Source organism: Drosophila simulans, chromosome 2R (genome assembly GCF_016746395.2).
Source record: "Drosophila simulans strain w501 chromosome 2R, Prin_Dsim_3.1, whole genome shotgun sequence".
In the NCBI taxonomy this organism is placed as follows: domain Eukaryota; kingdom Metazoa; phylum Arthropoda; class Insecta; order Diptera; family Drosophilidae; genus Drosophila; species Drosophila simulans.
In genome coordinates, this window is record NC_052521.2 from 933,043 (window position 1) to 950,206 (window position 17,164).

Consider the following 17,164-nt stretch of genomic DNA (forward strand, 5'->3'; position numbering starts at 1 on the left):
AGAGTTGCTGGCAGCACACAAATGTGCACCGAAATTAATTAAACTGTTTTTGAGATCACGATAAAGAAATGTTACATATCACGTCGGGGTCACCAAATGTTTCGGCAATGAGCCTTTTCATTGAATTTAAGAAATGGTGTGGCAATTTATAAACAGGGCTGTAGGCTATTAAACGAACGGCTGTGCTCGCTCTGTATTGAGAGAGAGGAACATAGCATAAAGGGGAATGCAAAATCTATTGCTGCACAGAGCAATGTATAAGAGTGATAAATAAAATAACTTAAATAATGAGTTGCTGCTGGCTGCGGGCTGCAAAATTAAACACTCAGTTTACCACAAACATCGAAAATTTACCCAAATCAATCGTTTAGAGCGAGTTAATTCATCCATAAGGAGAAGTAACCCTTTTACTTTACGGTTGTTAATTTTTCTGAAGGTGATATTACGGACCTCTACTTCCGGCAAAGCGCCACCAAAGAAATCTTAGTAAACGGCGCCATTGGCTTTGACTTCACATTCTGCCTTCTTTTGTATCAAAGTTCTCTTTTGTTCGAATTAACGCTCCATTTACAACAACAATTTCAACGATCAGCAGTTTGGCCATCTGTCCTTCAACTTATTTCTGAATCAGATTTCATTAATCCCTGCATCAAAGGGAGAGAACAGCTTTATTCTCGACGCATACTTCTTAAGACATCGTTTGAAGATATTTCCAACGTTTGCCATGGATGGCTTTTGTATGCATTTTGAAGCTGTGGCCCTTCCACACAGAGCTCTCTTCGTCTTCATTTCATGTTTCGTCGCTTTCGTGTCATGTGCACTTTTCGAGTTGCTCCGTCTGCTTCTTTTTGCATCTATTACTCTTCACTCTCTTCAGTTTTGGCGCTACTCTTTGAACTGGCATATGCCTTCTCTATCAACGCGTGATTACATTCAATCTTTATGCTGCCAGCGGCTTAAACTATGTATTTGTGTAGCCCATACTAATAAGCGGTGACATCCTGCGCAGAGTTCTCGAAGGAAACTTTGGGCACTCCATACTCACTTCCTACATGGGAATGCATTGTGACTTCCGTCTACAAACCGGCTTCTATTTTATCAACACCACCCATTGCAGCTTGCATGAGAACGGATATTACAAGAACTAAGACAGAAAACTGAGATAGAATCATTATATTTGTTAAACATAGTTAAGCACTTACTTTAACTCGTCAGAATATTTGGATCTGAATATTTCGAAGTAATAAATTACAGGCACGCCGTTAGTGAATCTGTTTTTATAATTATTATTGGTTTGAACTTCGCACAGTTGGACTTCGGAAACCGCGATGCGCGGACAAAAATGTGACATCTTAACCGATACATGTGACAATGAGCAGATATATAAGATAAGAACTCATAGAATCTAACGAATTATCCAAAGGTAAATAAAGAGTGGAAAACAGAATGTCTTGTTCCCAAACACACCGGCCCACCTGAACGGTTGTTAAGCACTTGGTCAGTACAGCTACTTTAGTAATTGGCAACATAAACGACCCGGACGACCTTGACCTGCATGAACATCCGTGATACGGTATCTCCAGGCGGTATGCTTCGGAGCTGCGGTCAAGAATTGGGCCGGCTTAAGCGGGTCTAAAGTATTATTTCTGGACAAAGCGGGCGGCTGTTAAAGATGGCTTCAATTTGCGTCAATACAGTTCTGAAATCTTAATGCTTTCCCCAAAATGTTGGGCAGACGGAGGAATGAGAAATTAGCTTGTTTCTCTTCCTTGGCCTGATTAATGACCCTCCGTCCTATGTCGTCAAAAAAAAAATGCTGCCATGAAATGTAGTCCTCTTGTCCGAGTAAAGGTCCTTAAAGGACCTCTTGAAGGCTTTGTTAGTTAGATCGCTAACTACCTCGATGCGAATTACCTTATAGGTTAAGTATAGAAAAATTGCAAGCCAGGCCTTTCTGGTCCGTGGGCCTCCTTCCTTGGTCTCTTTATGATTGATTGATTGATGACTAGTGTTCTTGCGTTGGAGGAAGCAGAACTTACATTGGAAACATGACGGAGCCATGAAGGATGCTTCAGATGCTTGGATAAAGTCCTCGAGAGGAGCAATCCACAGGATTGTCTTTAGTGCGTACATGGTTCCAGCAGCAGATTTCGGAGGCTAAATTATGTATTCCAGTTTCGCTGTTTAGCTGGATCTGTCCAAAGCTGTTGTTGAAAATAGGAATTGTTAATTAATTGTTTACCATGGTTAACAACCGGATCAGCAGCAGCGCAGCATTCAATACTAAGCGCGGAATTTATATTGGATTGACTGTGCTTTTGAGCGACGGGAGATCCTCAACCAACGCTTTCCAGCACGTGCTTAAGGTTTCCGGAATTGGTTCATCCCATTGTAGTACTGTTCTCCACCATTGTTGAAATATTAGCTTGAGTAAGACTGTTGTCGGTGAGGCTCGCCCAAGCGGGTCGTGGATCGGGAAGCTTAGGTGTGCCGTACGAGCAGTACTGAATTTCTTTATGTTCAGACACAGAACATCTTTACCTGGGTTCCATTGAATTTGAAGGATTTTGACTAAGACTTTGAGCTGCTGAGGGGCTGTACAGATTCGTGCACCGATCTTTTTCTGGCAAGGATTCTAAAAGGCGAGAACAGTTTGAAGTCCATTTTCGTAATTTAAATTTCGCCCTTTCTAGCAGTCCAATCATCTTTTCCTTTAATACCAAAAGTTCTTCAGGCGCATCCTGTTGGGATATCTTCGACATAGGCATCGTACGCGAATGCGCTGGCTGCTCCAAGATACTCCTGGAGGTGGTCGTCCGCCAGTTGTTTTTAAAACTCTAACCACCAGAAAGGGGGTGGCGCCAAACCGTAGGTAACCGTCAAAGGAGAAAGTCAAGCAATCGGATGGTCTCAATCTTACTCCAAACAATACGTTGAATGATTGTGTGGGCTTAATCTGAAAGGGGTAATCGACAACGTAGACACCGTCCAATGAGCGCGTGTATGTGTCCGCAAAATGTCGCTCCGTGGGAACACTGGCGTCTAAAAGAGATTGGCTAAGCTGAATACTGTCCATCTCCATGAATTCGTGCACCATAGTGTCAAGATCCGCGAGATGAGTAGCAGCAGAAGCTGGGTGAGCATCACAAGCAGGGTACGAACCTGCAATAACCCAAGCGAAGATTATCTTGAGAGCAATAGGAAAACCGTTTGCGTAAGATAGGCGGGTCCATGCGACCAGAGTGACGATTCGCTAAGCTCAGACGGCAGGGATCCTCTGGATAAGATGTCAGCCGGATTTAACGCTCAAGCCGTGACATCTGTCAGCTCCTGAATGGCAGCAACCCTATTTGACACAAATATGTTGGAGAGGTCCGGATGGCTGTCGATTATGCTCGTGAACACGGAGTAAAAATCCGCCCAGTTTGCGTTGCCTCCGCCAAACGTTGGCAGCTGCACAGGCGGCAACGGCCTCGGCCGCGGCTGCGTTTGAGGACCACTACACTGGTGGGGCACAACACCTTCCACAAGCGTTGAGTGCGGCGCGAAGTGCACATTGCGTTTGGCCATTTCCGCGCGCACACTAGCCTTGCATTCAACGATGAATTCATCAAAAGACTCGCTCATTTCACTGCCAATTTCGTCGAAATCCAATTCCTCCAGTTCTGTATGCAGAACATTGAAGGCACCTTGCAGCTCATTAATCTGCTCCAGCCTCACCGTAAGAGTGGGTTCGTCGTATCCGCTAAGCGTCTCATTAGACAGCGACGTTTGTAGCCTCTGCAACCTGCTAAAAAGCGCATTGGCTTTGCGCTTTAAAAAGATCACCCTGTTTTTTTCACCTTCAGCGGGCATAGCAACAAATCGCCTTTGATTCGGTTCAGCGGGAAGATGAGCACAAAATAGATGCCGAAAATGCAAGCGGGGTCAATGCACGCAACGATATATGTAGCAATGTATGTATATATGCAATGCTAGCTCGCTTAAACACAGCCACTATCACCGAAATCTCCACTCACTTGTCCAACCGATTACGATTTAATGTATTTATATTTATTTATTAACGGCTATGTTGGGTCATGCAGCCGCATGATATCTCATATTCTTTAATATTATAAGCCAAATTAGTCAGTGGTAGCAGTTGCGATGCCCATAGTGCAAACCGCTGCTCTCGCACGCATTTATCTGTACGGCGCTCATTCCTTGTTTGTTGTTGTTAGCTACCTACGTTAAGCTTGGGCGCCTCATTTCGGCTGTCTGACCGCCAATTGCCTATTCGTCGTGTTTCGGAAAAGACTTAGCTTAGGCCTTAGCTGCCTTAAACAATTCGCAAAATAAAAACTGTCGTTATAAAAGCAAACTTTCTTCGGTTTTATTATTCGCAACAGCTATTGAAAAAGCTCAATAGCTAAACATTTGGTGACCCCGACGTGATCGTGTTAATTTGCATACATTAATTAATGCACTTATCCCGTTTATAAATAAATATAAATACATTAAATCGCAATCGGCTGGACAAGTGAGTGGAGATTTCGGTGATAGTGGCTGTGTTTAAGCGAGCTAGCATTGCATATATACATACATTGCTACATATATCGTTACGTGCATTGACCCAGCTTGCATTTTCGGCATCTATTTTGTGCTCATCTTCCCGCTGAACCGAATTAAAGTCAATTTGTTGCTATGCCCGCTGAAGGTGACAAAAACAGGGTGACCTTTTTAAAGCGCAAAGCCAATGCGCTGTTCAGCAGGTTGCAGAGGCTACAAACCTCGCTGTCTAATGAGACGCTTAGCGGATACGACGAACCCACTCTTACGGTGAGGCTGGAGCAGATTGATGAGCTGCAAGGTGCCTTCAATGTTCTGCATACAGAACTGGAGGAATTGGACTTCGACGAAATTGGCAGTGAAATGAGCGAGTCTTTCGATGAATTCATCGTTGAATTCAAGGCTAGGGTGCGCGCGGAAATAGCCAAACGCAATGTGCATTTCGCGCCGCACTCAACGCTTGCGGAAGGTATTGTGCCCCACCAGTGTAGTGGTCCTCAAACGCAGCCGCGGCCGAGGCCGATGCCGTTGCCGCCTGTGCAGCTGCCAACGTTTGGCGGAGGCTACGCAAACTGGGCTGATTTTTACTCCGTGTTCACGAGCATAATCGACAGCCATCCGGACCTCTCCAACATTGAGAAATTTCAACATCTGCGGTCATGTTTGAGGGATTCAGCGCTGGAAACTATCCGATCATTGGAGATTTCAAACAGCAATTACGAAGCGGCTTTAGAGTTGCTTCAAAAAAGGTTTGATAATCGGCGTCTCGTTTTTCAGGCGCACATTACCGAATCGTCGTGGGAATCGATGGCTGCATTCCTGGAACAGCGATGTAGGACTTTGGAGGCCGTGGATTGCGCCATGGCTACCTATGCGCCAGGCGTTCAGGTGGGCAGAAATCGTTCGACGCTAGTTGCTACCACCCAAAATTCTCTTGGTTGCATGCTTTGCCATAGTGCAGAGCATGCCATATATTATTGCCAGCAATTTAGAGACTTAGCGACAGTAGATCGTCTGCGCGAGGCAAAGAGACTAGCACTATGCCTAAATTGCCTAAAGGCAGGTCATCAGCTACGGCAATGCAGCTCGAGCCGCTGCCGCACCTGTGGAATCAGGCATCATACGCTGCTCCATCTAGATGGTCGGCCTTCCTCGCAGCCACGTGTTCCGTTGTCTTCAAGCTCCCACACTGAGCCTTCTGCCCCGCTTTCGAATTCTTCTACTCTAATTGCCCAGGATCTCGGTAGTGACCTTGTGCTGCTAGCCACTGCAACCGTTCTAGTGCAGAATCGATCGGGACTGTTCATTCCCTGCAGGGCCTTGTTAGATTCTGGCTCTCAACTGCACTTGGTCACCTCTCGGTTTGCAAATCAACTGCAACTTAAGAGGTCGAGGTCGTCCAGCTCCGTCACTGGAATCGGGGATTCCAATTTCTCGACTGATGGATTCTCGGTCGGTCTGTCACTTCGGACTTCTGAACGAGCATAACAGCAATTATCGCTCCCAATATCACGGATCGCCAGCCAAGTTCTAATGTGGACATTGGGGACTGGAAGATTCCAGAAAACCTGCAGCTCGCCGACCCGGAATTTCATAAAGCTCAGCGTGTTGACATGTTAATAGGAGCTAGCCTGTTTTATGAGCTGCTGTGCGTAGGTCAGATAAAGTTGTTGCCAGGACTGCCCCTGCTTCAAAAAACTCGTCTGGGCTGGGTTGTGTCTGGAGGCTGCGCGCGCCCTTGCGGTAGCGCCTTAATAGCTTCACGCGTTCCTTCTTCAGCCAGCAAGGAAAACATATTTGTGGCAAATAGGGTTGCTGCCATTCAGGAGCTGACAGATGTCACGGCTTGGCGTTATGTTCCAACAGCTTCAAATCCGGCTGACATCTTATCCAGAGGATCCCTGCCGTCTGAGCCTAGCGAATCGTCACTCTGGGCGCATGGACCCGCCTATCTTACGGAGCCTGAAAGAGTTTGGCCAACAGCTGTTTGTCCTGACAAAACAATTATTTTGCATTACCATGAAAGCGATCTTCATGCCGGACCTCGAGCTCTTCTGGGTGCAAGTCGATCCCAATATTGGCCTATTGGGGGGAGGAAGACGGTTACCAAGGCCGTGAAAAGGTGCATCAGATGTTTTCGGATTAAGCCGCGGCTGATAGAGCACATAATGGCGGACCTTCGCAAGGAGCGCTTGGAAGGATCTCACGCTGTTGAGATTGCTGGTATAGACTTCTGTGGACCCTTCTCTCACAAGTCGGATAGTCGCAACAAGCCCGCGGTTAAATGCTACGTCTGCGTATTTATATGCTTTGCAACCAAGACAGTGCACCTGGAGCTGATCAAGGATCTCTCGACAGTTGCGCTTCTGTGCGGACTCAAGAGGATCATATGCACCCGGCGGAAGCCGAAGCAAATTTGGTCAGACAACGCCACCAACTTTGTCGGCGCCAAAAATGAACTTCTGGAACTTCGAAGGTTATTTCTCAGCAGCGAGCATCAAGGCTCCGTTCAGAATTTTTGCCTTTCGGAGACGATTGACTGGCGGTTCATCCCTCCACGGTCGCCCCACTTCGGTGGACTTTGGGAAGCAGCGGTGAAAACGGCCAAACATCATTTCTACCGCGCTGTGGGTACGGCGGTTCTGACCTTCGACGAGCTGAGGACGCTGGTGTGCCACATCTCGGCAGTTATTAACTCCAGACCTTTAGTTCCCATTTCAGAGAACCCTGCCGATCTGGATGTCCTCACTTCGGCGCATTTTCTCAATGGTGGTCCGCCTTCGTCGTTTGAGGAGCCAGATATAACGGGCCTAAACTATAATCGGCTTGACTCTTGGCAGCGCATCTCCTTTCTTCAGCAAATATTTTGGTCGCGATGGAAGGAAGAGTACTTGACGTTGCTCCAGCAGCGTTCCAAGTGGCGCACCCCAAAGCCTGGCGTAGCCGTGGACAGCGTCGTTCTTGTTAAGGACGATAATCTACCCCCAATGAGATGGCCTTTGGCGACCGCGTCTGGAGTAATAAGGCGGGCAGTGAACAGGCTGTGTCTGCTTCCCCTTGAGGACTTTGTTGGAAGCCAAGCTTCCAATGGGCGGAGGATGTTGGGTCATGCAGCCGCATGATATCTCATATTCTTTAATATTATAAGCCAAATTAGTCAGTGGTAGCAGTTGCGCTGCCCATAGTGCAAACCGCTGCTCTCGCACGCATTTATCTGTACGGCGCTCATTCCTTGTTTGTTGTTGTTAGCTACCTACGTTAAGCTTGGGCGCTGCATTTCGGCTGTCTGCCGTCGTGTTTCGGAAAAGACTTAGCTTAGGCCTTAGCTGCCTTAAACAATTCGCAAAATAAACAGTGTCGTAGTATAAACAAACTTTCTTAGGTTTTCTTTATTTTTCGCAACAGTTATTGAAAAAGCTCAATAGCTAAACAGCCTACAAACCGCACAAAACTGCAACGCCCTCACTTTTGAAAGAATTTTCGAAATTGTTTCATAGTTTTATTTGTTTTTTTTTTTTAATTTCTATCGATTTGCAAAAAATTTTTTTGGCACGCCCACTCCGACCCGTATAAAGCTACTTCACGATTTCCTCAAGGTAGTTCTCTGAGCCCTTTGCTTTTTGTTATTTTTATTATTGAAATTTAGGCGAAATTCCATGCTGCTTAGAGATTCGTACTCTCGTCTATCTGGGTACTCTGCTTTTGTCCGTTCTAGGGTGGAATATGGTTCCATTATTTGAAGCCCTACTACCCCCGTCCAAATCAATAGTCTTGAGCCGCTTCTGAATGATGAAATGAAATGTATGGGGCTGCTGTTTGTTAATGATATGTTAAACGGAACCGATGATAGTTCTTATCTTATAAGGTTAATTAATATAAATATTCCAGCAAGAAGTCTTCGCACCTTATTCCATCTAAATTAAGCAAATTTATGCGCGAAAATAACGCATCTGCAGGTCCGTGCGATTATTTAACTCTCCTGCAAGCATTCTCTTCAGTTGGTGTGTGTGACAGTCGTAAATAAAAATTTAATCGTGCATAAAATATTACAAAATTAATTGCAGAGAGCTTCAAACAACGACTAGTTGACACGTTCCCGCATATAGGCTATTAGTTTGGCGACATCTCCTTTCCGATCGCACAGTATGCGTGTAAGGGATTAAGTTACTAATTTCTGTCGAGTATTGCTTGTTTGGTGTAGGCTGAGCAGCTATTCAATTCGTCTGATAAACGAACTAAGGCTGGTTGGCTCTCCAGAGAACTGCGGCAATAGGCGTATTTGTCAGAGAAGTTGGTATAGATTATCAACGGATAATGTTATCTTAGATTTATTTGATTATAAAACGTTTTTAGTTATGTAACGGCCACACTAGTGTGTTCTTGTTCACAGACCGCTTTGATATTTTATTATATACCTTAGTCGCGGTTTTACTTTATGAAGTGGGCAATTAATAAGGGGATTTAATACAATAAGGTTCAAACAGGTTCTTGGGGCGGATGTCGATTCAGTCACTTTTAATTGTAATAACTACTATGAAGGTTACCTTTTCACCTGATTTTCAAATCACTACAGATTTAATATTTAGGTATAAAATTATAATATAAATATTTAGGTATTCAATACTATAAAAAATATATAATTACACCCGTCTCTCGTAGAGTAAAAGGGATTCGTTAAAAACAAGATAGATTCGTTGAAAAGTATGTAAAAGGCAGAAGGGAGCGTTTCCGACTATATAAAGTGTATATATTTTTGATCAGGATCAAAAGCCGAGTCGATCTAGCCTTGACCGCATGAACGTCAAGAACTCAGGAACTATAAAAGCTAGAAGGTTAAGATTCAGCATACAGATTCTTGAGGCAAAGACTCAGCGGCAGTTTGTTAACCCATGTTACCACGCCCCCAAACCGCACAAAACTGCCACGCCCACACTTTTGATTTTGTTTAACATATTTGTATGATGTATGTGCGTACACATTTATTGTAAAAAATATGTATGTTTGCATAATGAACTAATAAGCCTTTTTGTCCGATATTTTTGAGCAATAGCAACGTGTCTGAAAAATTAGCATGTTTACAAATAACAAATTTAGGCGGCTGCGAGACCAGAGAATGCATTTCAAAATAAGAGGTATGTTTATATTCACAATTTTAAAATGAGGACATTGTATAAAAAATATAACTGAAAAAAATATTGTAATAATTATGCAAACAGTTTGTGTAGACAAAACGTGGTTAGGCTTGTACCCGAATGTGCATGATTGTAAAAATATATGAAATCGGCAAACTACGAGCTTTTATTTTCCTTAACAAAAATAATTAATATTCAATAATTCTTCTTCAGTCCTGGCACCTCCAGTTTTTATTAAACAGCCCATACTTAACAATTTTTTTTTTTTTTTTAAATTTTTGATTTCCCGAAAATAGTTTCTTAAATAAATAAGAAATCTATTTTATCATATTATTCGATATCTTACAGTTTTTGAGTTCAAGAGGGCATTGTCACTATCTCACCCCGTTTAAATGAGTTTTTTTTAATTTGAAATATTTGTTTGCGTGCCTTATTCCTTTGCCGAAACTGTCGATATACTGAAAGAGATAATCAAGCACAATACGTTCACCAATTTATATTAAGCGATATACTGAGGTCAGATACTACATCATGATAACGGGTGTGCAGCACCTCATACGATTTATCAGTTTGAAAGCCGTCTAAAAAGTCATTGTAAATATGTTTTGTTAATGAGTTTTCGGGTTCGGACCGTGGAAGGTTGTGGTATAATTCCTCCAGTTTCCGAGTAAGCTCGCGAACGTGTTGTCCGGTAGTGGGGCGTATTTGTGCTCCTCCGTTTATGCACCCTGAGGGACATGCCATTACCTCAACAAAGTGGTAGTTTGATAGCTTTTCACGCTTCAGTTTTTGTACCAAGTTTTGTATGTTCCGGAAACCATTAGCAATAGCAAATTTCAGCACAGTTTTGCCATTCTGTTTAAGTATAATTTCTCTAAAGTCGCGGTTTCTGAGCTGTTTGAATTCCAACTCTGTTGTTAAATCTTCGTTAAAAATATGTTTTGCGGCGAACTTAAATATGTGTTCTGCGTAACCGCCAGATAGCGTCTTCTCGTGAGCCCATACCATGAATTCTGGGCGTACATTAGACCATGGCCAGTCTAAATCAAAGAGATCGTACTGCGATAGCGGACGCTGAGCCTCACTGAGCAATTGTTCCACCTCAACTGCAAAGATATATTATATTAATATTAGGTCAAATTGTACGTTTGGCTCTCAAACAACCTGAAGTGATTACACAGTCTACGTCGCGTGAGTTATTTGCCTTGCTGAAAAAGTCCTCGCGAGAGGCCTCAAGCTTCTTGTCGTAGCAAGGCATCACGGTCACATGGTATATTCGTGACGCAGGAACATTTATCTTATCGGCAAGGATTTGCTTCACAAGCACTCCCATTATTTGCTGAGGAGATCGCGTAGTGGAAACGTAAGGCAATATGAAGTTTCCGTGCGTTTTCTCCGCGTAACAAACCCACCCCGGACAAGAGGAGCTAAGCATGGTCAAGTTCTCATTTTCGCGGTACCTATCTACAAATTCTTGACGGCATTCGAGCAGCGCGATATCGTCCGCCACCTTAGTGGACAAAACATAGTCCGCACCCAAACTGCGAAAATACCCATTAAGATGACGGGCAGCATCCTCCACACCTATTTGATAGCGATGGGCCAAGCTTAGTATAGGCTGGGTGGCAAGGGTGATTACGATTGTACGCACATTATCCCAGTCCTCAGAGGCCTTATTCTTTGAATTCTCTTGAAGGACCTTAAGCAACTCTTCTTGGCTCTGCTGCGTGATCAGAACTTCTTCAGCTGAAGTGATGCAACCGGAGCACGCAAGACAGTCTTGCAGGGAAATATCAACTTTATTAAGTTTTAGATTTCCACTCTGTAACGAAACCATTTCAATCAATTAAAAATGGACGCCCTCGAAAAGCTTACCTCTGATTCCTCAAAGCAGCTGTCACCTTTTATCTTGATCTTTGCCCCAGTTTTTGACCTTGCCTTATCTATTTGCACGGGCTTAATACATATCTGAGTACAATTAAATTGGAATTAAGCTTTTTTGGTATATTATTGTTTCAAACCTGTGAGGGCGTAATAAAATCATCTATATCTGTAAGCTGCAGGGCTGTACTCAACCTTGACATGGTATTCGTAATAAATAATAATTAACTTTTTATATTATATATTAACCAAACCGTCTTCTGAAATTATACAAATATTTAGTGCAGTAAGCCAAGCTAGCGTCGACACATACCGGTAATTGTGAAACGGGCGGTAAGGAACATTAATTATATACAAATGTATTTGCTATGTTACTACTGAAACCTACATATATTTATCATGTCAATTGTATGCCAAAAGTATGGGTGTTAGAGCTTTGTTTCTCACAGATGAATAACATCTAACTTTTTAGAGCTGAAAGGTATGTAACAGGCAGGAGGAAGCGTTTTCGACTATATAAGGTATAGGATCAATAGCCGAGTCCACCTGGCCATGTCCGTCTCTCCTTCCGTCCGTCCGTATGAACGCTAAAATCATGTTTTCTGATTCATGTTAGTACGCCCACTCTCACGCTCACAAACCGCCCAAAACTCCCACGCCCTCAGATCGGAACAATATTTTCCGATAGAAAAATTATGAAATTTCGCGTTCGCATTTCCACTAGCTAAGTAACTGGTATATCAGAAACGGGAAAGTCGACAATAGCATTCTTTCTTATTCTTGCTTCCAATTACGCTGGGAAAGCTTGATTCAGAAAAAATTTAACGACAACTTTAGCACACGCAAACGTATAAAACCTTCTAGAAACATGGCTTCAACTTATCGAAAACTTCAGCATTAGATGTAAAGCTGAAAAACCATCGATGGCACTATCGATACTATCGATGGTTTTAAGTTTTTTCAAACCATCGATGCTTTTCGAAAACAATCGAACAATCCGCACTGGCGTCACTAACGCTTTGATACAGCGAGAGAGACATGTAAGTTTGGTAAATTTTATACGGAATGGAAATTATAGTTTTCTTTTTCAGATTATAGAAAGGAAATAACTGTTTGAGAAGATTGGTGGGGTTGGAAGAGGTTGGAGATGGATAAATACTTGAAAAGTAAGTACTTTTAATGCAAACACTCAATCAGACTCGTTCGCGTACAATGTGCACATGTGTATGTATATATGTTAACACAATCACAAAACACCCGAAATATAGTCGTAAGCCTCAAGTGCTTTTCCCATCTATAGATCGAGCTTTACCTATAAGAAACTGTAACTTGTTAAGCTTTAGAGATAAGAACTCTTGCTATACTTAAGTTAGTCGATTTTGGAAGATTAGAAGCGTCGGTCATCGCCACGTACTTACTATTCGTCTCATTAAGTGCAGACCGCGCAAGCCCTATTGTAATTAATAAACTTACGCTAATAAATATATGGAAAATCTACTAAAATGAAAAGTGGCGCCCAAACGGATATAAAAACCTACGATAACTGAATAATTATAAATAAATAACAAAAAGAGGATCCGGAGACAAAACCAGCGGCTTTGGCTAATTAACTCTAACCTAAGAAATAAAAATTTCGTGATTACATAAAATATAATATTAATTACTAAGACCATCTACCTTAAAATTGTTTGTTAATCACTATTATTATATTGTAAGTATAACGCTTATTGAACGAATTAAAAATATTATTATTATTATTATATTATAACCTATGCAAAGAGTATTGATAATAAAAATACATGAGTGACAGTGATAACCTTTTAGACAACCTAGTGTCAAGCTTAAATAAATGGTCAGCGCACCAGGCAAGTAGGCAAAACAGTGCAGAAAAAAATAATAAGTCATCAGATAATTGGTGGTCAAAAACAAAGACAACTAGCGAAATGGAATTTGAAGCTCAGTTAAAAGCGATCGTAGAGAGTGCTGTTGCCGGTGCGCTCGCAGTCCAAAAACAATCATTTGAAAAGCAATTGCAGGAGATGAATGAGCGAATCGGGAAATTAACAGTGAACACCCCAGAGGTGGAAACTTATGTAGATGCTGAAATTAGACCAGGTATTGTCTGTAACGAGCCTCTAGATATAATTAAATCTCTGCCAGATTTTGATGGCAAAAGTGAAACATATGTGTCGTGGAGAAAAGCGGCTCATGTCGCTTTTAAAGTTTTCAAAGATTACGAGGGAAGTTCAACATTTTACCAAGCTCTTGGTATTATGCGAAATAAAATAAAAGGTCCAGCGAATACAGTATTGGCTTCTTTTAATACTCCGTTACATTTCAAAGCAATGATCAGCCGTCTTGATTTCACATATTCTGACAAAAGGCCGATCTATCTAATCGAACAAGAGCTATCAACTTTGCGACAGGGAGACATGACTCTTACTGAATTCTACGATGAAGTCGAGAAAAAACTGACCCTACTTACCAACAAGACAATAATGACATTTGATAGTGCCTTGGCGATGTCACTGAATGAAAAGTACAGGACGGACGCGTTACGTGTATTTGTAACCGGAGCTAAGAAATCGTTGAGCGACATTCTTTTTGCAAAAGGTCCAAAAGATTTACCAACTGCTCTCGCTTTAGCGCAAGAGGTCGAGTCGAACCATGAGCGTTACCAATTCGCCCTTATTTATTCTAAAAATATTGGAGACAGGGGTCAGAAAATCGAACAAAAGCACAGCGATAAGGATAGAAACTCAATCATGCCCATGCAAACTAAAAACCCATATTTTAGCAAGCGTCAGGTGCATACTTATGATAACCAGGAAAGACAAGATCCAGTCCAGTTAACAAATCCTGATGTATCCATGCGATCTAGAAGAACTGGAAATTTTGGACAAGCTCCATTTCCGACTCAGGGAAATATTTGGCCATCCCAACAGCAAAATTCTTGGCCATCTCAACAACAATATTCTTGGCCATCCCAACAACAAAATTCATTTCGAACACAAAATCAATTCGCATCGCAACCCCAACAGCAAAACACAAGTCAGGCTCAGGGACATTTTGGGTATGCGCAAGCATCAAAAAGACCAACGAGTGGCAGTGCAAGGTTTACAGGGCCAAAACAGCAGAGGATCAACTACTTACCTCATGAGAAAGGTCAATGTGAGGAAGATACAGACGGTTATCAAAAGGAGGCAGAAGCGGAGGTTGATGATTATGAGGACGAACTAGTGAATTACGATCATGTTCATTTTTTAGCCACAAATCCCTGCTAGCGTACATAGAAAGAGAGATAGCAGGGAGAACCATAAAACTTTTGATTGACACCGGGGCTTCGAAAAATTACATACAGCCCCTCCCTGAATTAAAAAACATAATGCCGGTACAAAATAAATTCACGGTAAAATCGCTTCATGGTTGCAACACCGTCAAACAGAAATGCTTTATTAAGCTATTTAACACATCTGTTCAATTCTTTATTCTTCCAAGTCTCTCTAGTTTTGACGCAATAATAGGACTTGACCTTTTGAAACAGGGAAATGCAACGTTAGATTTTAAGAACAAAACGTTGAATATCAACAATGAAGTGGAATCTATTCAGTTTTTGAGATGTGACAGCGTAAATTTCACCAACATAGAGAATATTGTGGTTCCAAATCAGATATCTAATAAATTCCATACAATGCTTCGAAACCGATTGGCCGTCTTTGCGGAACCGGAAGAAGCACTGCCGTATAATACCAACATTGTTGCCACAATACGTACTGAGGACGACCAACCCATTTACTCAAAACTCTATCCGTACCCCATGGGCGTATCGGATTTTGTGAATAAGGAGACACATGCTTTGTTAAAGGACGGAATTATCAGGCCCTCGTCGTCACCTTACAACAATCCGGTTTGGGTAGTCGATAAAAAAGGTACAGATGAAGAGGGAAATACTAAGAAAAGGTTGGTTATAGATTTTAGAAAACTAAATTTAAAAACAATCGACGACAAGTACCCTATACCAAACGTAGTATCCATCTTGTCAAATTTGGGAAAAGCCAGGTTCTTTACAACCCTTGACCTTAAATCGGGGTTTCACCAAATTCTGCTCGCAGAAAAGGATAGAGAGAAAACTGCCTTTTCAGTAGGAAATGGAAAATACGAGTTTTGCCGTTTGCCGTTTGGCTTGAAAAATGCCCCAAGTATTTGTCAACGTGCTATTGATGATGTTCTTAGGGACCGTATAGGAAAGTCATGTTACGTTTACGTTGATGACGTAATAATATTTTCAAACGGAATTGAGGACCACGTAAACGACGTTGCTTGGGTACTAGACAGACTGTCTGGGGCAAACATGAGGGTTTCTAAAGAGAAATCGTTTTTCTTCAAGGAAAGCGTCGAGTATCTCGGATTCATGGTGTCAAGTGGAGGTATCACAACCAGTCCTAGCACAGTAGAGGCTATTCAGAAATATAATCAACCTACTAATCTGTTTAGTGTTCGATCGTTTTTAGGGCTAGCAAGTTATTACCGCTGCTTTATTAAGGACTTCGCCTCTATTGCTAGACCACTCACTGACATTCTGAAGGGTGAAAACGGAAAGGTTTCCGCAAGCCAGTCTAAAAAGATACCAATTTCTTTCGATGAAAGACAATGTTCTGCTTTTGAGAAGCTTAAAAATGTTCTTGTCTCCGAAAATGTAATGTTATTGTATCCCGATTATAGAAAAGCCTTTGACTTAACAACAGACGCTTCGGCTTTTGGCCTGGGGGCAGTCTTATCACAGGATGGCAAGCCTGTTACAATGGTTTCGAGAACTTTACAGGATAGAGAACTTAATTTCGCAACAAATGAACGAGAACTTTTGGCCATCGTTTGGGCTTTAAAGTCTCTTAGGAACTATCTATATGGTGTCAAAAACTTAAACATTTTTACAGATCACCAGCCGTTAACATACGCCGTGTCAGATAGGAATCCAAATGCAAAAATCAAGAGATGGAAGGCGTTTATAGACGAACATAATGCTAAAATTTTCTATAAACCTGGCAAGGAGAACTATGTTGCCGATGCACTATCCAGGCAGGCTATTCATGTCCTAGAGGACGAACCCCAGTCAGACATTGCAACAATACATAGCGAAATTTCATTGACTTTTACAATCGAAACTATCGACAAGCCGGTTAACTGTTTTAGAAACCAAATTGTGATAGATGAGGGCACCGCAGACTCAACTCGAACTTTTGTTATTTTCGGAAGCAAGACAAGGCATCTAATACAGTTTCTAGACAAAGAGACCTTAATCGGAAGAATTCGTGATGTGGTTAAGCCGGATGTAGTGAATGCGATACACTGCGAATTACCTGTACTAGCTTTCATTCAAAACAGTCTTGTAAATGACTTTCCAGCAACAACCTTCCGACACACTATGAAAATGGTCAGCGACATTTTTAATCAAACTGAGCAACGGGAAATAGTGTCTTTGGAGCACAACAGAGCGCATAGGGCAGCACAGGAGAATGTAAAACAAATTCTTCAATACTACTTTTTCCCTAAAATGTCACAAATAGCCGCTACCTTTGTTGCTAACTGCTTGGTTTGTCAAAAAG

The 17,164-nt window shown here is 42.2% G+C and overlaps 2 protein-coding genes across 3 annotated transcripts; one reads left to right on the top strand and one right to left on the bottom strand.

Moving 5' to 3' along the window:
* Nucleotides 1–6,716: 6,716 nt before the first annotated feature.
* LOC123327160 lies at nucleotides 6,717–10,072 on the top strand. Its single transcript, XM_044922761.1, has 2 exons — nucleotides 6,717–7,317; nucleotides 10,029–10,072. Exons 1-2 carry the CDS (start codon nucleotides 6,717–6,719, stop codon nucleotides 10,070–10,072), a joined length of 645 nt encoding a protein of 214 aa, XP_044778696.1.
* Nucleotides 9,663–11,875, bottom strand: LOC120284354 (probable cytosolic Fe-S cluster assembly factor GD17698). 2 transcript variants are annotated; one of them, XM_039291468.1, is made up of 4 exons: nucleotides 11,702–11,875; nucleotides 11,556–11,648; nucleotides 10,845–11,502; nucleotides 9,663–10,786 (listed from the first exon to the last, which is right to left on the bottom strand). In XM_039291468.1, exons 1-4 carry the CDS (start codon nucleotides 11,762–11,764, stop codon nucleotides 10,167–10,169), a joined length of 1,434 nt encoding a protein of 477 aa, XP_039147402.1. In that variant the 5' UTR covers nucleotides 11,765–11,875; the 3' UTR covers nucleotides 9,663–10,166. The 2 variants fall into 2 exon arrangements, with proteins under 2 accessions (XP_039147402.1, XP_039147403.1); XM_039291469.1 differs by lacking the exons at nucleotides 11,556–11,648; nucleotides 11,702–11,875 and having other exon boundaries at nucleotides 10,845–11,264; nucleotides 11,332–11,472.
* Nucleotides 11,876–17,164: the final 5,289 nt, after the last annotated feature.